This window comes from Hippocampus bargibanti, linkage group LG07 (genome assembly GCF_051943395.1).
Source record: "Hippocampus bargibanti isolate YZ-2025 linkage group LG07, ASM5194339v1, whole genome shotgun sequence".
In the NCBI taxonomy this organism is placed as follows: domain Eukaryota; kingdom Metazoa; phylum Chordata; class Actinopteri; order Syngnathiformes; family Syngnathidae; genus Hippocampus; species Hippocampus bargibanti.
In genome coordinates, this window is record NC_142740.1 from 3,318,199 (window position 1) to 3,345,503 (window position 27,305).

General features: G+C 36.9%; 1 protein-coding gene across 3 annotated transcripts in view; it reads right to left on the reverse strand.

Annotated features, from left to right (window-relative positions):
• Positions 1–27,305, reverse strand: part of tp63 (tumor protein p63) — a 76,362-nt gene that overhangs the window by 16,867 nt on the left and 32,190 nt on the right. For 2 of the 3 annotated variants that reach the window (XM_089001859.1, XM_089001861.1), the window contains 8 exons: positions 14,847–15,033; positions 14,650–14,765; positions 13,545–13,654; positions 12,200–12,336; positions 10,173–10,255; positions 9,971–10,095; positions 6,811–6,956; positions 4,511–4,658 (listed from right to left, as the gene is read on the reverse strand). In XM_089001859.1, the coding sequence (XP_088857985.1) occupies positions 4,511–4,658; positions 6,811–6,956; positions 9,971–10,095; positions 10,173–10,255; positions 12,200–12,336; positions 13,545–13,654; positions 14,650–14,765; positions 14,847–15,033 (1,052 nt within the window). The remainder of the gene's footprint in view (positions 1–4,510; positions 4,659–6,810; positions 6,957–9,970; positions 10,096–10,172; positions 10,256–12,199; positions 12,337–13,544; positions 13,655–14,649; positions 14,766–14,846; positions 15,034–27,305) is intronic. The other variant, XM_089001860.1, reaches the window with a different exon arrangement.

A 27,305-nucleotide genomic window follows, 5' to 3' on the forward strand; every position in this document is an offset into this window, starting at 1 on the left:
CATTTTTAGGCCCAAAAAACGACCATGTATAGTAAGGCGTTTTTAGCCCGAAAAAAACGACCATGTATAGTAAGGCATTTTTATCAGAAAAAAACGACCATGTATAGTAAGGCATTTTTAGCAGAAAAAAACGACCATGTATAGTAAGGCGTTTTTAGCCCGAAAAAAACGACCATGTATAGTAAGGCGTTTTTAGGCCCAAAAAAACGACCATGTATAGTAAGGCGTTTTTAGGCCAAAAAAACGACCATGTATAGTAAGGCGTTTTTAGCCCGAAAAAAACGACCATGTATAGTAAGGCATTTTTAGGCCAACAAAACGACCATGTATAGTAAGGCGTTTTTAGCCCGAAAAAAACGACCATGTATAGTAAGGCGTTTTTAGCCCAAAAAAACGACCATTTTTATAGTAAGGCGTTTTTAGGCCAAAAAAACAACCATGTATAGCAAGGCATTTTTAGCCGAAAAAACGACCATGTATAGTAAGGCATTTTTAGGCCAACAAAACGACCATGTATAGTAAGGCATTTTTAGCAGAAAAAAACGACCATGTATAGTAAGGCGTTTTTAGCCCGAAAAAAACGACCATGTATAGTAAGGCGTTTTTAGGCCCAAAAAACGACCATGTATAGTAAGGCGTTTTTAGCCCGAAAAAAACGACCATGTATAGTAAGGCGTTTTTAGCCCGAAAAAAACGACCATGTATAGTAAGGCATTTTTATCAGAAAAAAACGACCATGTATAGTAAGGCATTTTTAGCAGAAAAAAACGACCATGTATAGTAAGGCGTTTTTAGCCCGAAAAAAAACGACCATGTATAGTAAGGCGTTTTTAGCCCGAAAAAAACGACCATGTATAGTAAGGCATTTTTAGCAGAAAAAAACGACCATGTATAGTAAGGCGTTTTTAGCCCGAAAAAAACGACCATGTATAGTAAGGCGTTTTTAGGCCCAAAAAACAACCATGTATAGTAAGGCGTTTTTAGGCCAAAAAAACAACCATGTATAGCAAGGCATTTTTAGCCGAAAAAACGACCATGTATAGTAAGGCATTTTTAGGCCCAAAAAACGACCATGTATAGTAAGGCGTTTTTAGCCCGAAAAAAACGACCATGTATAGTAAGGCATTTTTATCAGAAAAAAACGACCATGTATAGTAAGGCATTTTTAGCAGAAAAAAACGACCATGTATAGTAAGGCGTTTTTAGCCCGAAAAAAACGACCATGTATAGTAAGGCGTTTTTAGGCCCAAAAAACAACCATGTATAGTAAGGCGTTTTTAGGCCAAAAAAACAACCATGTATAGTAAGGCATTTTTAGCCGAAAAAACGACCATGTATAGTAAGGCATTTTTAGGCCCAAAAAACGACCATGTATAGTAAGGCGTTTTTAGCCCGAAAAAAACGACCATGTATAGTAAGGCGTTTTTAGCCCGAAAAAAACGACCATGTATAGTAAGGCATTTTTATCAGAAAAAAACGACCATGTATAGTAAGGCATTTTTATCAGAAAAAAACGACCATGTATAGTAAGGCATTTTTAGGCCAACAAAACGACCATGTATAGTAAGGCGTTTTTAGCCGAAAAAAACGACCATGTATAGTAAGGCGTTTTTAGCCCGAAAAAAACGACCATGTATAGTAAGGCGTTTTTAGGCCCAAAAAACAACCATGTATAGTAAGGCGTTTTTAGGCCAAAAAAACAACCATGTATAGTAAGGCATTTTTAGCCGAAAAAACGACCATGTATAGTAAGGCATTTTTAGCCGAAAAAACGACCATGTATAGTAAGGCGTTTTTAGCCCGAAAAAAACGACCATGTATAGTAAGGCATTTTTAGGCCAACAAAACGACCATGTATAGTAAGGCGTTTTTAGCCCGAAAAAAACGACCATGTATAGTAAGGCGTTTTTAGGCCAACAAAACGACCATGTATAGTAAGGTGTTTTTAGCCCGAAAAAAACGACCATGTATAGTAAGGCGTTTTTAGCCCGAAAAAAACGACCATGTATAGTAAGGCGTTTTTAGGCCAACAAAACGACCATGTATAGTAAGGTGTTTTTAGCCCGAAAAAAACGACCATGTATAGTAAGGCGTTTTTAGCTGAAAAAAACGTCCATGTATAGTAAGGCGTTTTTAGCCCGAAAAAAACGACCATGTATAGTAAGGCATTTTTATCAGAAAAAAACGACCATGTATAGTAAGGCATTTTTAGGCCAACAAAACGACCATTTTTATCAGAAAAGGCGTTTTTAGGCCAAAAAAACAACCATGTATAGCAAGGCATTTTTAGCCGAAAAAACGACCATGTATAGTAAGGCATTTTTAGGCCAACAAAACGACCATGTATAGTAAGGCATTTTTAGTGTATAGTAAGGTTTTTTAGCCCTAAAAAAACGACCATGTATAGTAAGGCGTTTTTAGGCCAAAAAAACGACCATGTATAGTAAGGCGTTTTTAGCCCGAAAAAAACGACCATGTATAGTAAGGCGTTTTTAGCCCGAAAAAAACGACCATGTATAGTAAGGCATTTTTATCAGAAAAAAACGACCATGTATAGTAAGGCATTTTTAGCCAGAAAAAAACGACCATGTATAGTAAGGCGTTTTTAGCCCGAAAAAAAACGACCATGTATAGTAAGGCATTTTTATCAGCGACCATGTATAGTAAGGCATTTTTAGCAGAAAAAAACGACCATGTATAGTAAGGCGTTTTTAGCCCGAAAAAAACGACCATGTATAGTAAGGCGTTTTTAGGCCCAAAAAACAACCATGTATAGTAAGGCGTTTTTAGGCCAAAAAAACAACCATGTATAGCAAGGCATTTTTAGCCGAAAAAACGACCATGTATAGTAAGGCATTTTTAGGCCCAAAAAACGACCATGTATAGTAAGGCGTTTTTAGCCCGAAAAAAACGACCATGTATAGTAAGGCATTTTTATCAGAAAAAAACGACCATGTATAGTAAGGCATTTTTAGCAGAAAAAAACGACCATGTATAGTAAGGCGTTTTTAGCCCGAAAAAAACGACCATGTATAGTAAGGCGTTTTTAGGCCCAAAAAACAACCATGTATAGTAAGGCGTTTTTAGGCCAAAAAAACAACCATGTATAGTAAGGCATTTTTAGCCGAAAAAACGACCATGTATAGTAAGGCATTTTTAGGCCCAAAAAACGACCATGTATAGTAAGGCGTTTTTAGCCCGAAAAAAACGACCATGTATAGTAAGGCATTTTTATCCCGAAAAAAACGACCATGTATAGTAAGGCATTTTTATCAGAAAAAAACGACCATGTATAGTAAGGCATTTTTAGGCCAACAAAACGACCATGTATAGTAAGGCGTTTTTAGCCGAAAAAAACGACCATGTATAGTAAGGCGTTTTTAGCCCGAAAAAAACGACCATGTATAGTAAGGCGTTTTTAGGCCCAAAAAACAACCATGTATAGTAAGGCATTTTTAGCCGAAAAAACGACCATGTATAGTAAGGCATTTTTAGCCGAAAAAACGACCATGTATAGTAAGGCGTTTTTAGCCCGAAAAAAACGACCATGTATAGTAAGGCATTTTTAGGCCAACAAAACGACCATGTATAGTAAGGCGTTTTTAGCCCGAAAAAAACGACCATGTATAGTAAGGCGTTTTTAGGCCAACAAAACGACCATGTATAGTAAGGTGTTTTTAGCCCGACCATGTATAGTAAGGCGTTTTTAGCCCGAAAAAAACGACCATGTATAGTAAGGCGTTTTTAGGCCAACAAAACGACCATGTATAGTAAGGTGTTTTTAGCCCGAAAAAAACGACCATGTATAGTAAGGCGTTTTTAGCTGAAAAAAACGTCCATGTATAGTAAGGCGTTTTTAGCCCGAAAAAAACGACCATGTATAGTAAGGCATTTTTATCAGAAAAAAACGACCATGTATAGTAAGGCATTTTTAGGCCAACAAAACGACCATGTATAGCAAGGCGTTTTTAGCCCGAAAAAATGACCATGTATAGTAAGGCATTTTTAAGCCAACAAAACGACCATGTATAGTAAGGCGTTTTTAGCCGAAAAAAAGCGACCATGTATATATAGTAAGGCGTTTGACTTGAAAAAAAGCTTTTGTATTTTCAAAGTACAAAATGTACAATTTGAGAAAAAGTAACAATCGCAATTTTGAGAGATTTTTTTTTTCTCGGGGGGGAAAGGTTAGAATAAGACGGAATCTCAGTTTGTGCCCTTCAAAAAAACAATATTATGCAAATAAGGCTATCTTTTGTGTATTTTTGCTGACAAAAATTGTCCTCTTCCAGGTGTAATGTGAGATTTTTTTTCCCAGGTGGGGTGTGGAGGGGTACTTAAAGGGAATTTAATTTAATGCCCATCCCTAGTTTTAAAATCACTTGATTTACATTTGATTTATTATTATTATTATTATTATTATTATTAGTCATTGCTTAAAGTCTGAACACCACCGGGATGATTTTTTTTTTTTAATTATGGATCTATTTTTTTGGGGGGTGTGGTGTACCTGGAGATGCTGCTGTCCATAGGGTACGGAGGAGGGGGTGTACAGTGCGAGGAGGGCACCAAGGGCAGCTGGGGCTGTAGGGCGTGAGTGGGGCTCAGTGAACTCATGTCAGCGCTCATGGGGATGTGAGTGCCCATCATGGGAGTCACTGCAGAGACAAAAGCAGTGGCGCTTGGGTCAGAGCCCCCCCCAAGAAAAAAAAAAAAATCAAGCAATAAATAAATAAATAAATAAATCAACCTGAGCTCGCTTGACTTTGCTCGAATTATTATTGGGACTAAGTTAGGACTAAGTCGGGCTGGGCGATGAGTGGATATTCGGTAAACACAAAAACGGTGAATCATTTCCACCCCCCCTTGAGAAAGAAAACGATTTGTAATTGTGTGGAACACAAACAAACCACCGGCGCATGATGCTGATCAATAACATTGATTGATAACCCGCAAGCCAAAATTGTTGTGACCGCACATGGATGAACCGGTATGTGCATTAGTGCTTGACAAATGATTCAAAGTATTAAATGTTGCAACTTGAAAACAAATCAAAAGTTTAGGAAAAAAAAGGTCAAACTTGTGATTGAACCGAACAAAATGAGAGAAAGAATGAAAAGGAGAGAGAACGTGAGAGAGAGAGAAAGAATGAGACAGAGAGGAGAGAGAGATAAAATGGAAGAGAGAATGGGAGAGAGGGGGTTAAAAATGAGAGAGAAAGAAAAAGAGGGAGAGAGAAAGAGAGGAAATAAAAAAATGAGAGAAAGCAAGAAAGAGAGAGATGGAGAGAAAGAATGAGAGAAATATATAAAGAATGAGAGAGAGAGGGAGTGAAAGAAATAAAGAGAGAGGGGGTGAAAGAACGAGAGAGACAGAAAGAGAGGGAGTGAAAGGATGAGAGAAAGAGAGGGAGTGAAAGAATGAGAGAGAGGGGGTAAAAGAAAGAGAGGGAGTGAAAGAATGAGAGAAATAAAGAGAGGGAATGAAATAATAAGAGAAAGAGAGGGAGTGAAAGCATGAGAGAAATAGGGAGTGAAAAAATGAGAGCGAAAGCAAGAGAGGGGGAGAGTGAAAGAATGAGAGAAAGAGGGAGTGAAAGAATGAGAAAGAAAGAGAGGGAGTGAAAGCATGAGAGAAATAGGGAGTGAAAAAATGAGAGCGAAAGCAAGAGAGGGGGAGAGTGAAAGAATGAGAGAAAGAGGGAGTGAAAGAATGAGAAAGAAAGAGAGGGAGTGAAAGAATGAGAGAAAGAGAGGGAGTGAAAGAATGAGAAAGAGAGGGAGTGAACGAATGAGAGAATGAAAGGATGAGAGAGAGGGGGTAAAAGAAAGAGAGAGAAAGAGAGGGAGTGAAAGAATGAGAGAGAAAGAGAGGGAATGAAATAATGAGAGAAAGAGAGGGAGTGAAAGCATGAGAGAGAAAGAGGGAGTGAAAAAATGAGGGCGAAAGCAAGAGAGGGGGAGAGAGAAAGAATGAGAGAGAAAGACAGAGTGAAAGAATGAGAAAGTGAAAGAATGAGAGAGTGAAAGGATGAAAGAAAGAGAGGGAGTGAAAGAATGAGAGAGAGAGGGAGTAAAAGAAAGAGAGGGAGTGAAAGAATGAGAGAGAGAGAGAAAGAGGGAATGAAATAATGAGAGAAAAAGTGAGTGAAAGCATGAGAGAGAAAGAGAGGGAGTGAAAAAAGAGAAAGAGAAGGAGTGAAAAAAGAGAAAGAGAGGGAGTGAAAGAATGAGAGAGAGAAAGAGGGAATGAAATAATGAGAGAAAGAGAGGGAGTGAAAGAATGAGAGAAAGAGGGAATGAAATAATGAGAGAAAGAGAGGGAAAGAAATAATGAGAGAAAGAGAGGGAGTGAAAGAATGACTGCGAAAGCAAGAGAGGGGGAGAGAGAAAGAATGAGAGAGAAAGACAGAGTGAAAGAATGAGAGAGAGAAAGAGGGAATGAAATAATGAGAGAAAGAGAGGGAATGAAATAATGAGAGAAGAGAGGGAGTGAAAGAATGAGAGCGAAAGCAAGAGAGGGGGAGAGAGAAAGAATGAGAGAGAAAGACAGAGTGAAAGAATGAGAGAGAGAAAGAGGGAATGAAATAATGAGAGAAAGAGAGGGAGTGAAAGAATGAGAGAAAGAGAGGGAGTGAAAGAATGAGAGAAAGAGGGAATGAAATAATGAGAGAAAGAGAGGGAGTGAAAAAATGAGAGCGAAAGCAAGAGAGGGGGAGAGAGAAAGACAGAGTGAAAGAATGAGAGAGAGAGAAAGGCGGGACAGGAAGTGGAGCAAACCCCCCCACCAAAATAAAAAAAACAATCTTACTGTCGGTGAGGCCGCTGGACATTCCGGATGGGGTGAGCGTGTTGCGCTGCTGCGGGTTGATGAGCTGACTGACCGACGGAAGCTTGTTGACTTTGCCGTGAGGGGGCGAGCTGGAGCCGTACGCCGGCTGAGGCGCCATCGACGTTCTAAGCGCAACAAAAACAACAAAAAAAAGCATAATTTAACCCTCTTCTTTTTTTAAATACACTCCTAAACGTTTCTTTTCCTCGCAATTTTGACAGCGTGGTCGCCATTTTTTTTTTTTTAATCAAAACGTTTTTTTTTAAAAGTTCTTCAAAACACACATTGAATGAATGACATTCAATTCAACCAAGTATTTAAAAAAAACATTACAAAAGCCTGAATAATATCGATTATTTTTACTAAAATTTACTTCAATACAATTCTGATCATCAATAAAACGGCCGATTTCTTTTTATTGGTCAAAAAGTGAAGACCCCCCCCCAAGACGATAAAGGTGCAGTACCGTAGTTGGCCACAGGAGGGCAATGTGCGAATACAAGAGTCAAAGTTTGAGAAGGAATGGAACGGAAACATTTATAGTTATCGTAGTTCTGTATTTTAATAATAATAATAATACATTGTATTTATAAGCGCCTTTCAAAACTCTCAAGGTCATTTTACAGTTAGGATCAGTTTCTCTGCGGGTGAGCAGCGGCAGCTACACGCGCCAGCGTTCACTCAACCCAGAAGGAACTCAAATAGATAAAAAGCTAGCTAGCTAGCTAATAGATACAGTAATAATAATAATCCATTTAATTTCTAAGTGCCTTTCAAAACTCTCAATGTCACTTTAAAGTCACGGGATAATTATAATATTTCTGTGGGTGAGCAGCGGCAGCCACATGCGCCAGCGTTCACTCAACCCGGAAATAACTCACATAAATAGAAAGCTAGCTAACATATAGCTAATAGATATCCAGCTAGATAGTTAGCTAACTAGCTAGATAGCCATATAGCTAATAAATCACCAGCTAGAGAGTTAGCTAACTAGCTAGATAGCCATATAGCTAATAAATAGCTAGCCAGATAGCAAATAGATAGCCAGCTGGTTCACTTAAAGTCAGAAACTTTTTACAGGGTTAAGTTTGTCTTCCGTTATAGGGCCATTTTCTTTAAACCTGCCCCCATCTTATTTTTTTATCTTGAAAAAAAAACTTTTAAACAGAAGTTGCACTATTACATTTTATCTGCCATTTTATTTATAATAATAATTTCATTTCTAAGCGCCTTTCAAAACTCTCATGGTCACTTTACAGTCACATAAGTTTTTTGTGGGTGAGTAGCGGCAGCCACAATCACCATTGTAAAGCGTCATTGAGAGCTTTGAAAGGCACTCATAAATAAAATTTATTATTATTATTATCAAAAATGGAAACAACCAATAACTAAAAAAAAGACCACCACCATAACCAAAACACACACACACAAAAAAATCAACTTTATTAGCATTAGCCACAAGAAATAACGAATCTGTTTCAAACAGAAGAAAAAAACATTTACTTGTTAGCCCCCAAACTGTCCTGCAGTCACTTTACAAAATATGACCAGCATTTTGTCATAACAAATATTAATATAATCAAAACAATATTAAGACCCCCCCCCCCCCTTACGCCCAGCCACACTATAACACGAAAGAGTCCAGCTCCGAACAAAAAAACAACAACAAAAAAACAACAACACACGTACACGAAACACACGCAAACGCATGAAAAGAGTCCATTGAAGGCAGAAAAGTCTGGAAAACGAAGAAGAAAAGAGGAGGAGGAGGAGGAATGAGGAAGGCTCAAGAGGAGCTGCAGCGCCATCTGGCGTCCCCGGCGGGATCCAGCAGCTGACTGCCGAGACGTGTTTTGATCACACTGCAACGAGGAACCACACACACACACACACACACACACACACACACACACACACACACACACACACACACACACACACACACACACACACACACACACACACACACACACACACACACACACACACACACACACACACACACACGCACGCACGCACGCACGCACGAAATGTCAAGTTGTGGTTAAAAGCCGAAGTGAAGACCCCCCAAAGACAAAGAAGTTGCAGCGCTTTAGTTGGCCATAAGAGGGCACTGTGCTAACACAAGAGAAAAAGGTAAAGAAGAAGGTATGGAAATATTTATGCTTGAGTGATGAGAATTCCGGCTCTTTTCAGAGAGCCGGTTCTTTTGGCTCGGCTCACTAAAAAAGATCTGGCTGTTTTGGCACCCAAATGGCTCCTCAGTTTGTTGATTTTTTTTGTTGCTTAAATTAACTACCAAAAAAATCATGTAAAAAACGAATTACTCATGTAAAAAATACACTATATCAAATATTAGCTGGCTATCTATTAGCTACATATTGGCTGGCTAGCTGGATGGCTATTTGGCTGGCATTTTAACAGCCACCTGCGCAACTTTGTTATAGTGATGGGAATTCCGGCTCTTTTCAGAGAGCCGGTTCTTTTGGCTCGGCTCACTAAAAAAGATCTGGCTGTTTTGGCTCCCAAATGGCTCCTAAGTTTGTTTTTTTTGTTTTTTTTGTTGTTGCTTAAATTAATTAACTACCAAAACATCGTGTAAACCTATGTGAAAAAAGAATTATTCCTATGAAAAAAATACACTATATCAAATATTTTTATTTATAAGTGCGCAGAGAGCATCTACCAACTTTCACTTTCCCTGTGGTTACTCTGCTGTGATGATCCGATGTCATTAATTTGCTCTTCATATTAATAATGCTATCATACCAACTAGTAAAAATATTATAATTGAATAATAATAATAGCATAATGTGATAACATGTCCACCTATCTACCTTGACACCACCTCCCCCTTCTCCTCACTGCTATGTGTTCCGGCGGCAGGGAATAGAGGACCAAAAAATAATAATAATTCGGCTCCCATTTCCGGCTCCTTGTTCGGAACCGGCTCTCTTCGTTCACATCAGAGATTCGGTTCTACGAACCGGCTCGTTCGCGAACGACACATCATTATGTAGTTGATGACAAAAATCTCAATTTCTGTCTTTCTAACCTGCTGCTTATGAATATATAAATATTATAAAATGCTTAATAGTATTCTTTCGATATATATATTATAATGTTTGCTTCAACTCACTGTTTCTGTAAGAGGTTCTGTTGCTGCTGCCGGTACGATTCGATCGTATGTTGTGGCAAAAACTGCATCAGCTCCAGGGACTCTTTAATCTTCACCAGAATATCGTAAATTTCGCGTCCTTTTATCTGCAAGGACAATGTTGTCAAATGGGCAAAAAATGGCACTCGGTTCGAACGGTGGAAAAGGAGGAGGAGGAACTCACGGGCAAACAAAACACCTCCTCATCCGTGGATCTTCTTTTTTTGATGGCCGACATTTGGATGCCGTGAGACACCTGGCGGAAGGCTGGAAAAGTAAAACGGCGGATAAGAGCTGGACACGCTAGTGTTTCCGGTCTACTATGGCAGGGCAGGAAAAAAAGGTAAGCAAAAGTTGCATAAGACCGTCACCACAAGCCTTTATTTTGTAGGATTTTTTTTGGTAAGTCGTGAATAAAATGTGACTTTACTACACGTGCTTGTATTTTTTTTCAACTTCCTCCCATCTTGCCGTTCTAGCCCAACAGCAAATTACAACCGGAAGAAGGGAAACAACCTGCCGAATTACCACCATTGGAATTTATAAACGACGCCAAGTCCCTTACAAATATAACAAAAGAAGGAATTTTTCAAACAACTAGTTCCCAGAATGACTGGAGGTAATATACTGGCTTTTGAGTAGCCACGTATCGTTTTTTTGTGTGTTTTAAAATTTCCAGCCCTGCTATCGTTCGGAAATCGAATATCTTACTGTGAAAGGCACACCGGATGTTGCTCCGGCGATACACTTTCTATTTTACGTTGTCCAGCGACTGAAAGACCGACTGTAGTTTTACCTTTGGATTATGTAAATACAAATGTATTTACACAATACCGACTAAGTAACAATACTACTACTACTACTACTACTACTATTACTTTGTCTGGTGTGTTTGCTATGAATGCACACTTTGAAAGACGTTGCGATTGTTTACAGTTAGCATTGACATCCGCGATTAGCGCATTAGCTAGCGAACGTTAGCAGCACTTTCGTCACATATCAGACAAGTGAGACGGACACCTTGTTTTTTGCTTGTTTTATTTGGCAACAGCATGGAAGTGTTTTTATGCGTGTGTTGGAGTTTTTTTTTATGAATAATTAGTTTTTAAATTAGAAGTAGAAAAGACTGACTGTTATTTTGGATTACATGACAATTTGACATTTTTGGTTCAGGCTTTGTGGGCCACAAAAAAAACCTGGGGCGGGGGGGGGGGGGGGGGGGGGACCAAATCTGGCCTATTGGCTTTTATAATAATAATAATAATAATAATACGAATAATAATAATAATAAGAAGAAGAAGAATAAAAAAAGAAAAAAGGGAAGAAAAGAAAAAAAGAGGAAAAAAGAAATAAAAGGAAAAAAAAGCAAAAATATGATAAGAAAAAAAAAAAAGGAAAAATAAGAAAAAAGAAAGAAAAGGAAAAAAGAAAAAATATGATAAGAAGAAGAAAAAGAAAAAAAAACAAATAAGAAAAAAGAGAAAAAGAAGAGAAAAATAATAAAGAAGAAAAAAAGGAAAAACATTTTAATAATAAGAAGAAAAAAAGGAAAAAAGAAGAAAAAAAGGAAACAAATATTTTAATAATAAGAAGAAGAATAAAAAAAAAGAAAAAAAAGAAAAAATATAAGAAAAAGAAAAGAAAAACAAAGGAAAAAAAAGAAAAAATATAATAAGAAGAAAAAGAAAAGAAAAACAAGGGAGAATAAGAAAAAGAAAGAAAAAGGAGAAAAAAATAAGAAGAAAAAAGGAAAAACATTTTAATAATAAGAAGGAAAAAAAAGGGAAACAAATATTTTAATAATAAGAAGAAGAAGAAAAAAAGGAAAAAAGAATAAGAAAAAGAAAAGATAAAATGAAGAAAAAGAAGAAAAAAGAAAAAAAAGAATAATACATTTCATTTATAAGCGCCTTTCAAAACTCTCAAGGACACTTTACAGTCAGGATATTTTTTTCTCTGCGGGTGAGCAGCGGCAGCCACAGGCGCCAGCGTTCACTCAACTTATGACACATGCGGTCTCGTCCCAGCCTGGAAGTGTGAAAGGCAGAAAAACACATCGCAAGAGAGAGAGATAACGGCTTTGGCGTAATACCTGCAAGGCCGACTCGATTCCACCTTTTGCGGCAGTAAAGCGCAAGCACAAGAAAGCCCCTCACCAAAGCGCCCCCCAACCCCAACCCCCAACCCCCACCCCGCCAAAGCTCTACTTACGGCGCTTCGTACCCTCACTGCTCTTTGTGACGTCCGTGATGTGTTGCTTGCGGATGCTGTCCTCGTCCGCCTTGCGGTCGCGGCCCGGACAGGCGCAGATGCGTGCCTCGAAACAGCGGCGGCCCAGAACCTGACCGCTACAAACAACAAATACACAAACACATCATGAGGATAAAGAAATATGGCAGCTGTTCATACTTTATGTTAAAAACTAGAACCTAAAATGAGTACAAAATCATCCATTGTTGTAAAAAAAAAAAAATCTGTAAAAGTACTTCCTCTTATCACTCACGAAGAAGCTAGCTAGCTAGCTGCATTCATTTAGATGTTCACCAATTGAATACAGTGATAGTTTGGCTTACGAACTTAATTGGTTCCCAGACAGAGTGTGTAAGGTCAAAAGTGTGTATCCCAAAAAATAATTTCCCATAGGAAACCATTGAAATAAGAATAATCCGTTCCCAGGTCCCCATAAAACATAATTTTCTACTTTCTAATTTCCTAAAACTGCACAACATATACCTTATTTTATGTATAATAAATGTGCTGTAGTATTATAATTAAAGAAATAAACTGTACTGTATAATAAAGTGGTTTTATTTACCTTTGTGATGGTCGTTGATGGCTTGATGGAATGGAGTGGCGCTTTCTCTGCGATAATTTTATCTAGTTCCTCATCAATTGTGTTCTGTTTAGCTGGGTTGATAGCTTTTTGCATCAAGTGTACAGATGGCTTATGCGGGTTGTTTGTGGAGCCCGATTGATGGGATATTTTAACCTTGCAGTCTACACTCTCCCTTTGAACTATCTATGTTGAAACCAGTCCAAATTTCACTTGTTTTCTATCCATTTTGTCACTCTCTGTCTTTGTCGTCTGCCTGTCTCTTTAATGTTTAAACCATATCCCCTCACTGCTGCGATCTTGACCAATCACGTGGCTTTAACGGACGACTGGGGGCGGGGAATAGAGGACCAAAACAAGCCGGCTGCCATTTTAGTTGTTAGGAGAACGGGCTCGCTCGCAAACGACACATCACTCATTGTGTCAGCTCCGTGTGTATCCCGAAAAACAGTTTGTATGCCAAGGTAAAATGTTCATAAATTTAACATCCGTAAACCGAAAAGTTCGCAAGCCAAAGGGGTTCGTAAACCAAGGTATCACTGTAACTCCTCTTATCACTCACAAAGAAGCTAGCTAGCTAGCTGCATTCATTTAGATGTTATTCAATTGAATGGTTCAGTTCTCAAAATGGAGACTTCAAAAGATCATTTCTGCTTGATTGATGTCATATTTTTCGTTTTAGCTTTTTTTTTTTTTTTTTTTTTTTTAGCCCATGTCGCTTACTCTCTGGTTTCCAAGGTGACGATGATGAGAATGGGTCGGCGGTTCATGCCGCCAACGCAGCTGGAGTTGCACATGAAGTTGTATAAGATGGTGGTGAATTCCGTGCCCACCTGATGGGGGAACAGGAAGTGAGGTCATTATTTTATTTTGAAATGTGTGATTTTGTGAGAAAATGTCATCACTTTTACATTCCATTGTTCAATTTCTGGCGTCGGAAATAAAGTATATAAATCACCCTTCACTACTAGACAATATACAAAAATGTGTACACTCCAGTATCTCTTAGCTAGCTAGCTTCCTATCCATTTGAGTTACTTCCGGGTTGACTAAACGCTGGCGCATGTGGCTGCCGCTGCTCACCCGCGGAAAGACTGATCCTGTGACTGTAAAGTGACCTTGACAGTTTTGAAAGGCGCTTAGAAATGAAATCATATTATTATTATTAATAATCTAAAAATCAATATTTATCGATTAATCAACAAAATAATCGACAATGACAAAAACCCTGGCACTGTAGTGGACACATTTTGGCACATCAGTGAATTTGTTCATTTAAAATTTAATACTTATTGATTAATCGACAAAATAAGTGACAGATTAACTCCTTCACTGCCAGACGATGTGCCAAAATATGTCCACTCGAGTGCCAGGGTTTTTGTCATTTTCACTCAAATTCCAGGACCTACAGAATATTCAGTTTTAGGACTACATAAACATTCAATGCAGCGTAAGAAACCTTAGACTCTTTCATCAGAAAAAAAAGAGTAAATTCCTAAGTTATATGGGTTTGAAGTTATCTGAGCCTGAAATGGGGGCGGCTGTCCAAAATACAATATTGAGTTAGATAGCGCTTTAACAACAGCTGAAGCTGTAATAAAGCGCAAAACGTATCTAGTTGGCTAGCTAGCTAGCTATCTCGCTAGCTATCTGGCTAGCTATGTCGCTTTCTACCTCACTCACTATCTATTAGATATCTGGCTGGCTGGCTATCTGGCTAGCTAGCTATTTATCTAACTGGCTAGCTAGCAAGCTATCTTTTATTCTTTTATTTTATTTAATTTTCACTCAAATCCCCGAAAAGGCAACAAAAAGTCCGTATTCTCACCTGAGGCGGTTCGTAGGGCACCAACACGCTTTGCCTCCCGGTGATGGAATCCTCCACGTATTGGGCGTGGCTATTTCCCTCCACGCGAATCAGGTGACTCGGAGGTGCGATCTGACCTGTTTTGCAGGGGGGAGGGCGGAGCTAAATACGCCATGATGACTCAAAATGGCGGATGAAAATCAAATGAGTCAACCTACCGTCGTTGAATTCGCGGCTGAGCTCGTGATTGGGGCATCGTTTCACCACTTCGGTGACGTGTTCCGCTTTCTTGTAGACGGGCATGGCGCGGATGACGGCGCCCTGCGGCGGGGTGGTCAGAACTTTGATCTGGATGGGACATGTCTTGGCGATCTGGCAGTAGAGTTTCTTCAGTTCTGTGGAGTACTGTGACCGGATTGGAGGGGGAGGGGGGAGGGGCACATGTAAGAAGGTATGAAGTAAAATCCAGTCGAGACAAAAATGCGGAACTAAAAAAAAGAAAAAAAAATGTCATAAAATTCATTTATTTATTCATTTATTGCAATTTTTATTTACTTGTTTATCTATTCGATTTTATCTGTTTATTCCAAAGTGTTGTTTATTTATGTATGTATTCTTTTTTTTATGTATTCATTCAGTCATTTATTTGTTTATTTATGTATTCAATTTTATCTATTGTACGTATTTATTTGTTTCTTTCTTTAAAAATCCTATTTATTTATTCATGTATTTATTTATACATTTTTTTGTAATAATAATAATAATAATAATACATTTCATTTATAAGCGCCTTTCAAAACTCTCATACACTTTACAGCCTATGTATTTGTTTGTTTATGCAAATATCCTATTTATGTATTTATTTATCTATTTATTTACACATGTATTTATTTTTTTATTTATTTAAAAATCCTATTTATTTATTCATGTTTTTACTTATAAATTTTCTATAATAATAATAATAATAATAATAATAATAATAATAATAATAATAATACGTTTCATTTATAAGCGCCTTTCAAAGCTCTCAGACACTTTACAGTCTGTATTTGTTTTTTATGCAAATATCCTATTTATGTATTTATTTAGCTATTTATTTACACATGTATTTATTTGTTTATTTATTTAAAAATCCTATTTATTTATATATTTTTTATACTACTACTACTACTACTACTACTACTAATAATAATAATAATAATAGTAATACGTTTCATTTATAAGCGCCTTTCAAAGCTCTCATACACTTTACAGTCTGTATTTGTTTTTTTATGCAAATATCCTATTTATGTATATATTTATGTATTTATTTACACATGTATTTATTTGTTTATTTATTTAAAAATCCTATTCATTTATTCATGTATTTATTTATATATTTTTTATACTACTACTACTACTACTAATAATAATAATAATAATAATAATAATAATAATAATACATTTCATTTATAAGCGCCTTTCAAAACTCTCAGGCACTTTACAGTCTATGTATTTGTTTGTTTATGCAAATATCCTATTGATGTATTTATTTTAGTATTTATTTATTTGTTTATTAAATGTATAAAATATAAAATGATATTTATGTATGTGTATATTTATTTATTCATGATGTTTTATCAATGTATTTGTTTACCCAAAAATCATATTTATTTATGTATTTATTTCTGTACTTATTTATCTATCTATACAATTATTTATTTATTTGGTTATTTATTTATTTATTTATACATGTAATTATTTATTTATGTACGTACTGTATTTATTTATCTATTAATATATTTATTTTCTTATGTATCTATTTATTTATGCATATACGTATTTAGTATTTATTCTTTTATGTATGTTGTATGTATATCTTTGTTTGTTTATTTAAACATCCCATCTATTTACTTATTTACGTATTTACTTATTTACTTATGTACTTATTTACTTATGTATTTATTTATGTACTTATTTATTTACCTTTTTATTTACTTATTTATTTACTTACTTGCTTGCTTACTTGTACTTATATACTTATTTACCTATTTACTTATTTACTCATTTACTTATTTACTTATTTCTTTACTTATTTATTAACTTATTTATTTACTTACTTATGTACTTATTTATTTACTTGCTTGCTTACTTGTACTTATTTACTTATTTACGTATTTACTTATTTACCTATTTACTCATTTACTTATTTACTTATGTACTTATGTACTTATTTACTTATGTACTTATTTACTTATGTATTTAATTATTTACTTATTTATTTACCTTTTTATTTACTTATTTATTTACTTATTTATTTACTTACTTGCTTGCTTACTTGTACTTATTTACTTATTTACTTATTTACTTATGTACTTATTTATTTACTTATTTATTAACTTATTTATTTATTTATTTATTTACTTATTTATTTACTTACTTGCTTGCTTACTTGTACTTATTTACTTATTTACCTATTTACTCATTTACTCATTTACTTATGTACTTATTTACTTATGTACTTATTTACTTATGTATTTATTTATTTACTTATTTATTTACCTTTTTATTTACTTATTTATTTACTTGCTTGCTTACTTGTAGTTATTTACTTATTTACTTATTTAATGATGTACTTATTTACTTATTTATTAACTTATTTATTTATTTATTTATTTACTTACTTATTTACTTACTTGCTTGCTTACTTATACTTATTTACTTATTTACGTATTTACTTATTTACCTATTTACTCATTTACTTATGTACTTATTTACTTATGTACTTATTTATTAACTTTTTTATTTACTTATTTACTTACTCATTTATTTATTTATTTATTTGCTTACTTGGTTATTTATTCATTTATTAATGTATTTATTTTGCCGGGAATTAAACCAACCTAGCAAATTTTCCATCGCTCAAGGTTGTGTCAGAAGCCACAAACGACAGAGACAAAATGTCCGCAGTGTGTCATGCCAGGGTCGGGCTGTAAAGTTTCACGCGCACGATACCAGTCATGAGGTTAACTGTTCACTACCCTCTGTTGACGCTCTCTTACTTTTTGAACAAGGTCCCGGTTGGAATTTTAAAAAGCTCAAAACTATCCCAACGGCAGGTCCAATCGAAAAGACGGATGGACACGGGGGGGTGTAGTAACACCTGTTAACTGGACCGACCCAACCCTGTTTTGTTTTGCCCTTTGGCAAAACAAAATGGGGGTGGTTCAATAACAGGACTGTGATTAGCAGCCACTTGAATCCACACACACACAGACACATTCAGGGGGGGTGGTGGTGGCGGTGGGGGGCATCCTCGAAGATGTCTGATGGAAAGCCTTGTGGTACTTCCGAGCGGCTCCATAAAAACGAAGCCCGCAGCCGCAATTAAAGTAAGCCCGGCTTTCATCTTGAGAAAGGCCTAAAGGGGGGAAAACAAGATGGAGGAGGGCGGGAAAGTATGTTATGCTAGCTAAGCTATGTAGCACTCCAACTCTATCCTTCTGGGTTTGCCTTCCTTCCATTGTCTTTCTATCCATCCTTCCTAGAAGTGAATGTCGAGTCTCGACTTTCATTCGTCCGTCAGGACCCCCCCCCCCGTCCCCCCGGCACGCCACCGTCACTCTGCTAAATGAGGCGGAAAAGTTTCAGATTCCACGGAGAAACCAAGATGGCAACTTAGACGTGGGGGGGCAACCATTTCACATGTGTCAGCGTTCACTCAACCCAGAAGTAACTCAAATAGATAGAAAGCTAGCTAGCTAGCTAATAGATAGCCAGCCAGACAGTCAGCCAACTAGCTAGATAGCCAGCCACATAGCTATCTAGCTAACCAGATAGCTAATAGATAGCAAATGGATAGCCAGCCAGGTATCTAGCTAGATAGCTAATAGATAGCCAGCCAGACAGTCAGCCAACTAGCTAGATAGCCAGCCACATAGCTAGCTAGCTAGCTAACCAGATAGCTAATAGATAGCAAATGGATACCCAGCCAGGTATCTAGCTACATAGCTAATAGATTGCCAGCCATACAGTCAGCCAACTAGCTAGATAGCCAGCCACATAGCTAGCTAGCTAACCAGATAGCTAATAGATAGCAAATGGATAGCCAGCCAGGTATCTAGCTAGATAGCTAATAGGTTGCCAGCCATACAGTCAGCCAACTAGCTAGATAGCCAGCCACATAGCTAGCTAGCTAACCAGATAGCTAATAGATAGCAAATGGATAGCCAGCCAGGTATCTAGCTAGATAGCTAATAGATAGCCAATCAGACAGTCAGCCAACTAGCTAGATAGCCAGCCACATAGCTAGCTAGCTAACCAGATAGCTAATAGATAGCAAATGGATAGCCAGCCAGGTATCTAGCTAGATAGCTAATAGATAGCCAGCCAGACAGTCAGCCAACTAGCTAGATAGCCAGCCACATAGCTAGCTAGCTAACCAGATAGCTAATAGATAGCAAATGGATAGCCAGCCAGGTATCTAGCTAGATAGCTAATAGATAGCCAGCCAGACAGTCAGCCAACTAGCTAGATAGCCAGCCACATAGCTAGCTAGCTAACCAGATAGCTAATAGATAGCAAATGGATAGCCAGCCAGGTATCTAGCTAGATAGCTAATAGATAGCCAGCCAGACAGTCAGCCAACTAGCTAGATAGCCAGCCACATAGCTAGCTAGCTAACCAGATAGCTAATAGATAGCAAATGGATAGCCAGCCAGGTACCTAGCTAGATAGCTAATAGATAGCCAGCCAGACAGCTAGCTATCTAGCAAGATAGATAGATAGATAGATTCTAAAAAATTCTAAAAAAAAAGCTAGATAAATTCTAAAAAAAAGCATCTAAAGAAAATGTAGCGAAATGTAGAAATCAGGAATGAAGTTAAAACATACATTTACATTATTGAATATTAATAAAATGAAGGCTATCCCAACTGGTTTTCAACCTTTTTTTTTGCATTTTTCACAATTCCAAACGTTTAAACTACACATCTAAATCCAAGAAAAGGGATTGAATCTGTTTTTTTTTGTTTTGTTTTTTTAATTTGGCTGGCATGGTCTTCTTCTGCATGGTGTTTAGAATAATGACAGGCTGTTTGGCGGCTTTTTGTGGCGCTGCAGGCTAAAAACAAAAGACGCAAACACGCACGCACGAGAGCCGAGGAGAAAAGATCTAATCTTTCTACTAGTTTGTTTCGATGAAATCAAGAATTCCGGGCTGGCTCGCACCCACCCGGTCGTAGTGCGAGGAGAACACCACCGCGCAACCATCCCTGCCCTCCAGCGACAAACTTATCAGCACAAATATGCGCTCGTTCGCTCGGCGCTAACAGCTAATGCTAATGGGTTGAATGATGGCGATTCAGGGCTAAAAGTTGCTCTTTTGACGCCTTTTGATGAACTTTTCTCAAGGGAGTGAAGCAGAGCGAAAAGAAGGCGAGAAAGGAAGGAGGGTGGAGGAAAGTTGGATGGGAGAAGGGAAGGGTGGAAAAATTGCTGGCTTTAAATCACTGATAAAAATAAAAATAAAAATAAAAATAAAAATCACAATAAAAATGAAAAAATAAAAATAAATAAAAAAAATTAAAAAATAAAAAATAACAAATAACAAATAACAAATAACAAATAAAAAAATAACAAATAACAAATAACAAATAAAAAATAAAAATTAAAAATACAACAAAACAAAAAAAATAAAAATACAAATTACAATAAAAATAAAAATACAAATACAAATCACAATAAAAATGAAAAAATAAAAATAAATAAAAAAATAAAAAAAATAAAACTTAAAAAAATTAAAAATTAAAAATTAAAAATTAAAAATTAAAAATTAAAATACAAAAAAAAAAAAAAAAAATTACAATAAAAATAAAAATACAAATACAAATTACAATAAAAATGAAAACATAAAAATAAATAAAAAAAAGTATACATTAAAAATTAAAATACAACAAAAAAAATAAAAAATAAAATACAAATTACAATAAAAATAAAAATAAAAATACAAATTACAATAAAAATGAAAACATAAAAATAAATAAAAAAAAGTATAAATTAAAAATTAAAATACAACAAAACAAAATGAAAATCAAAATCAAAATGAATAAAAATAAAAATAAAAATAAAAATAAAAATAAAAATAAAAATAAAAATAAACGTAAAAATAAAAATAAAAATAAAAATAAAAATAAAAATAAAAATAATGAACATGAAAATGGAAAAGGAGGGAGGAAGTGAGTGAGGGAGTAAGGGTGGAAGGAACAAAGGAGGAAGGAAGCAGGAAGGATAGAAAGAAGAAGAAAGAAGATCGAAAGAGGAAGAAAGGAAGGAAAGGAAGAAGGAAGGGAGGAAATGAGGAAGGAAGAAAAGAAGGGGGAGGAAAGATGGAAAGAAGGGAGGAATTAATGAATAGCTAGGAATGAATGAGGGAGGAAGTAATGAAGGGATGGAGGTAAGAAGAAAGGAGGGAGGAAGTGAGGGAGGGAGTAAGGCAGGAGGGAGGAAGGAAAGAAGCATGGAAAGGGAGGAAGGATGGAAAGGAGGGAGGAAGAAAGGAAAGAATGAGGGAAGGAAGAAACAAAGGGATGGAGGTAAGAAGAAAGGAGGGAGGAAGTAAGGGAGGGAGTAAGGGTGGAAGGAAGGAACAAAGGAGGGAGGAAGGAAGGAAGGAAAGAAAGAATGAAAGAAGGAAGGAAGGTAGGAAGAAAAGAAGGAAAAACGGGATGTTGGAAACCAAGCAAGAGAAATGATAGTCATACCTCTGTTTTCGACCACAATCCGTTTCAGAATCCTGTTTGAAAACCGATTTGTTCAAAAACCGAAACAGCACTTTCCATTAAAATCAATGTAAAAAATCTTAATCCGTTCAAAGTCTAGAAAACAACGTAACTATTTCACAGCATAAACCGGGTAAAAACTTAGTAATAGAGCAGGTCATGTGTAAAATTCTATTAAAACTAACTGTCATGTTTTATTTTCACCATTTTTTAACATCAACATTAACATCTGTACATAAAAATGATCTCTCTCTGTCTGCCACGGGGCGTGTTGGCACCTATACCAGCTGTCTTTGGACATCCTGAACTTGTTGCTCACCAATCACAGGGCACACTAACTTTTCAAACCATCCTCTGCTTGCTTTAAAATCATACTATTCAGGAGATCTTAACCAAATATGTCTGCATTTCCGCAAAAATAAAACAACAACAATATTAATGCGTCGGTCACAATGAGACAATGAAGAAGACGTGACATATAAGGAAGTGACGTACAGTGAGACCTCAACTTACAAACACCTTATCTTACAAACCTTTCATCTTACAAACGTCAAATTTATGAACATTAAACCTTATAATAAGCACTATTTTCATAATACACACCCACCACGGCTGGCGGAGTGATCTTCGGCGGAAGCACACGACCGAACAGCACCAGAGGTTAAGTTACCAACAGTCCTTATGGAAGGTGACTCTCCTTCCATAAGCCATCAACGACCATCAAAAAGGTAAATAAAACTTTATTTGACAGCACAGTTTATTTCTTTAATTACATTCGTCATGTAATGTGCCTCTCTTTCCAAACAGCAATTCCCTTTGACCTTCAACCTCCAACGCCATTCCATCAAGCCATAAATGACCATCACAAATGTAAATAAAGTGACTTTATGATACAACGCAGTGTATTTCTTTCATTACAATACAAGAACACATTTATTATACATAGAATAAGGTATGTTTTGTGTAGTTTTAAGGCTTATTTAGTTGAAAAGTAAATTTTATGGAAACCCGGGAACGGATTATTCCCATTTTAATGGTTTCCTATGGGAATTTATTTTTGGAGATACACACTTTTTGCCTTACACACTCTGTCTGGGAACCAATTAAGTTCGTAAGTTGAGGTGTCACTGTATAAGGAAGCACAGGGTAGTCGAGTGATGCATTCAGATGCACTCAGTTTGTTTGAGAACCGAATTTCGGTTGTATACCGGGGGCATACAAAATATGACATACAGTAAAGTCTCGTTATATCGATATCGGATATATCGATAGTCCCTGTTATATCGATACTATTTCTATGCACGCACGGAGAAAATGACATGCAAACAGGGTCGGATATATCGATAGTCCCGGTTATATCGATATTTTTTCGGACTCCCTTGAATATCGATATAACGAGACTTTAATTGTATTTGGTTGAAAACCGAATGGGATGAAAACCGAGACGTTCGAAAACCGAGGTTTGACTGTACATGAAAAGAAGCAACAAGGAAAATGAGACAGAAGGAAGGAAGGAAGGTCAAGCAGGATGTACAGAAGAGTGGAAGGTTGAAAAGAAGGAAGGAATGATGTAAGAATGTCCATCAAAAAGTAAGAAAGTTGCAATCAAAATGGAACACGGGAAAGTACCAAAGGGGGAAAAAAAAAACAAAAGGGTTGAAAAGAAATCAAGCGAAAAGTCACCGGCGGCGTCCATCTTCCCATTTCGTCCCTCCTACGACGTCTTCCCCCTTGTGGACACGCGAGCAAGCAAAGTTCCCGTGCAGGCGCAGGTCCCGACAGGCCCGCCCGGACCAGCTGCGGCGTTCCTGTGGCGCTGACAGGCGCTGCGGGCGCAATGCGCCCCCGACTTCAAGTCCTGACAAAACAGGCGCGGCGTTGGCGCCTCTGGTCTTGTCCGCCTCATACCTGACATGTCGCGTCTTGCCTGCGGCGTCAATAACGTGTCGGCACCACGCTTCTTCCCTTTCCTTTGGAAGCGTTGGAATTTCATTCGGAGGGGGGGGGGGGGAGTCAAAAGCGCGGAAATTAACGCTGTTTTTGTTTTGGGTGAAGCAGCATGCGGTTCGAGGTTGCGATTGCTGAGAAATTTTATATTAAAAAGACAAAAGCCAAAAAAAAAAACGGATTCAGTCCCTTAACTTGGATTTAGATGTGAATCCGCGGAATATTCAGCAAGTCTTGTTTTTGAGTTGGTGACCAGTCCGTACGTGACGTCACTAAAGGACCGCCCTTGACCGTAAAAAAAGATGCATTGTTGCGGTCCTTCCATCACGTCAATGTTTTTTTGCTGTACTTGTTTGGTCTGGGGACCTCGTGTTGCACCCAAAAGCCGCCAGAAGAGGGCGTCCAAGCTCCATATAAGGAATTTATCAGCCTGTGGAAACGGAGGTGGCCACAGGAGGTCGCCATTTTGTGCCTCTTTTTTTGGGTGAGAGATTTTCCCCCAATGTTGCCTCAAAATGGCACAAATAAATTCTTTCATCGATTGCAAACATGTATGCTTTCCTCTTCAGAACTATTTGAATCATATTCATCATTGAATGTGGAACAAGAAAGCATATTCTCCGAATCTGAAGCTATTGTTTTGATACTCCAGCAATGCAAGACGTCTTTGCGTGACATCACGAACTGGGGGCGGGACTTCTTCTTCTTCTTCTTCTTCTTCTTCTTATTATTATTATTATTATTATTATTATTAGAGTGATACCTTGGCTTACGAACTTAATTGCTTCCCAGACAGTGTAAGGCGAAAAGTGTGTATCCCAAAAAATAATTTCCCATAGGAAACCATTAAAATGAGAATAATCCGTTCCCAGGTCCCCATAAAACATAATTTTCTACTTTTTAATTTTCTAAGCCTTACACTACACAAACTATGCCTTATTTTATGTATAATAAATGTGCGATGGTATTATAATTAAAAACATAAACTGTACTGTATAATAAAGGTGTTTTATTGACCTTTGTGATGGTCGTTGATGGCTTGATGGAATGGAGTTGCCGTTTCATCAGTATTAAACACTTGATGAGCGACGTAGCCTTCTTCTTTCGCCATCTTGAGGAATGATCCCTTGTTGGTGCTTTCTCTGCGATAATTTTACCTTGTTCCTCATCAATTGTGTTCTGTTTAGCTGGGTTGATAGCTATTTGCATCAAGTGTCCAGATGGCTTGTATGGGTTATTTGTGGAGCCTGATTGATGGGATATTTTAACCTTGCAGTCTACACTCTGCTTTTGAACTATCAAAGTTGAAACGAGTCTAAATTTCACTGTTTTCTATCCATTTTATCACTCTCTCTCTCTCTGTCGTGTGCCTCACTTTAATGTTTAACCCCCCCTCCCCCCCTGCTGCGTTCTTGCCCAATCACGTGGCTTTAACCGAAGACGCCATTTTGTTTTTGGGAGAACAGCCTCACTCTCTCTCTGTCTGTAAACCCCGCCCCCACTGCTGCCTTCTTGACCAATCACGTGGTTTTAACCGACAACAGAGGGCGGGGAATAGAGGACCAAAACAAGCTGCCATTTTCTTGTTCCGGCTGCCATTTTCTTGTTAGGAGAACGGGCTCATTCGCAAACGACACATCACTCATTGTGGCAGCTCCGTGTGTATCCCGAAAAAATAGTTCGTATGCCAAGGTAAAATTTTCATAAAAGTAATGTTCGTAAACTGAAAAGTTTGTAAGCCAAGGGGTTTGCAAACAGAGGTATCACTGTATTATTATTATTAAATGCCCTTTGAGGCCCACTCTATGACCAGCCTTCAATTTTTTTCTTAACTTCAGATCCCTAACGCGTAAACGCTTTTCGGTCCCGATGACTCGATCCTCCACCTGAAAATTTCCCATTATCGCTATGTATGTATGAACTTTTCCATCACGGCAAATCGTAAAATACCAACAAAAAAAATGAATCATCCACCCTTCTTTGGCTGCACCTTCAGTCGCTTCCCAAAAAGGGACGAGTATGGACACGCTCCCTGACAAAAACAAGTCTCTGCCCCATTTCGTGAGACGTGGGACGGGCCCGCAGATGTTCCCGGGACAAGTTGCGTCTCGCCGCCTTTCGCTGGAACACTTTTCTCTTTGAGACAAACCCTCCCTCCTCGTCCTTCGGTGCAATGGACTGGAAAAAAAGGGGAGTATTGACACAAGCTAGCGCCCTCCATCCATTACTGTAATCCCGCGCCGACCCCCTTCAAGACAGCGATCGGGTAAATGTCGGCAATCTTCTCAATGCACAATTGAGCTTGGGCGGGGGGGGGGGGGGGGGGGGGGGGGTAGGATAAACTTTGGCGATGCGCCGTGGATTCAGAGATCAGTGATGAAGGAAGAGGAAAGAGGGCGGAGGGTAAGGGAGGGGGGGGTAGGGCTTTCTGGGAAGAGGTAGACTGGAGGTGTTTTGTGTCACCATCGTTTTAGCCAGACAGGAAGTGAAGCAATGGGGTGAGGATAAGGTGAGTCGTCGTCAAAATAATAACAAAAAAAATGTATTTTTTTTTTAAATCACTGATAAAAATAAAAATAAAAATAAAAATAAAAATAAAAATAAAAATAAAAATACAAATAAAAATACAAATAAAAATACAACTACATCAACAGATAAAAATAAAAATGAAAAAAAAAATAAAATTAAAATAAAAAAATAAAAATAAATAAAAAAATAACAAAAATAAAGATTAAAAAAATAAAACAAAATAAAACAAAATAAAACAAAATAAAACAAAATAAAACAACACAACACAACACAACAACGAAAATGAAAGTGAAAATGAAAATGAAAATGAAAATGAAAATGAAAATACAAATAAACATAAAAAAATTAAAAAAAATAAAAATACAACTCCAACTACAAATAAAAATACAAATAAAAATACAACTACATCAACAAATAAAAATAAAAATGAAAAAAATTAAAATAAAAATAAAAAAATAAAAATAAATAAAAAAATAAAGATTAAAAAATAAGACATAAAATAAAACAAAATAAAACAAAATAAAACAAAACACAACACAACACAATGAAAATGTAAATACAAATACAAATACAAATACAAATAAAAATAAAAATAAAAATAAAAATAAAAATAAAAATAAAAATAAAAATAAAAACAAAAACAAAAATAAAAATAAATAAAAAAAATGAATAAAAATAAAAATAAATAAAAAAATGAACATGAATAAAAATAAAAATAAAAATAAAAATAAAAATAAAAATAAAAATAAAAATAAAAATAAAAATAAAAATACGTCTGTGTAAGCTCTCAGTCGTACAGGAGTGGTCCATCGATGAAAAGGTTTCTTCAGCCGTCATCTGTACTTCTTTTATCAGAAGTACAGATGACGGCTGAAGAAACCTTCATCGATTAAAAAAATAAATCACCGAAAAGTTCGTAAGCCAAGGGGTTCGTCAACCGAGGTGTAACTGTACACATTATACACCTGTAGTGGCTCAATACGACTTCACATATAAGGCGCACCTGTATATAAGGTGCAGGGTCATCTTTTGAAGAAAATCAAGGCTTTTGGGTGCGCCTTATACACCGGAAAATACAGTACCTAGGATTGAATATGTGAAGTCTGAAAAGACATTGAAATATGTCTTTGGGAGTGCATAAAAAAGTACAAATCGAAGATATACATGATCAGATCATGTTTTGGTATGATCAGTTTGCTCGCGCGTGGGCGGGTGTGGCGTTCGCAAAACAAAACGGCATACGGGAATACGGCCGCTGTCCCCTTCGTCATCGTTTCCAGCATTCCTTTTAGGCGGCATTGCGCAAAAACATTCCTGCCAGTTTTGTATGTGGTCACGTCACATGACTCTCCAACGCCGTCTACAAGTCATGACATCACTTCCTGCCGACTCATACGCGACGGAAAATGAGAATGATAATAATAATAATAATACATGCCATTT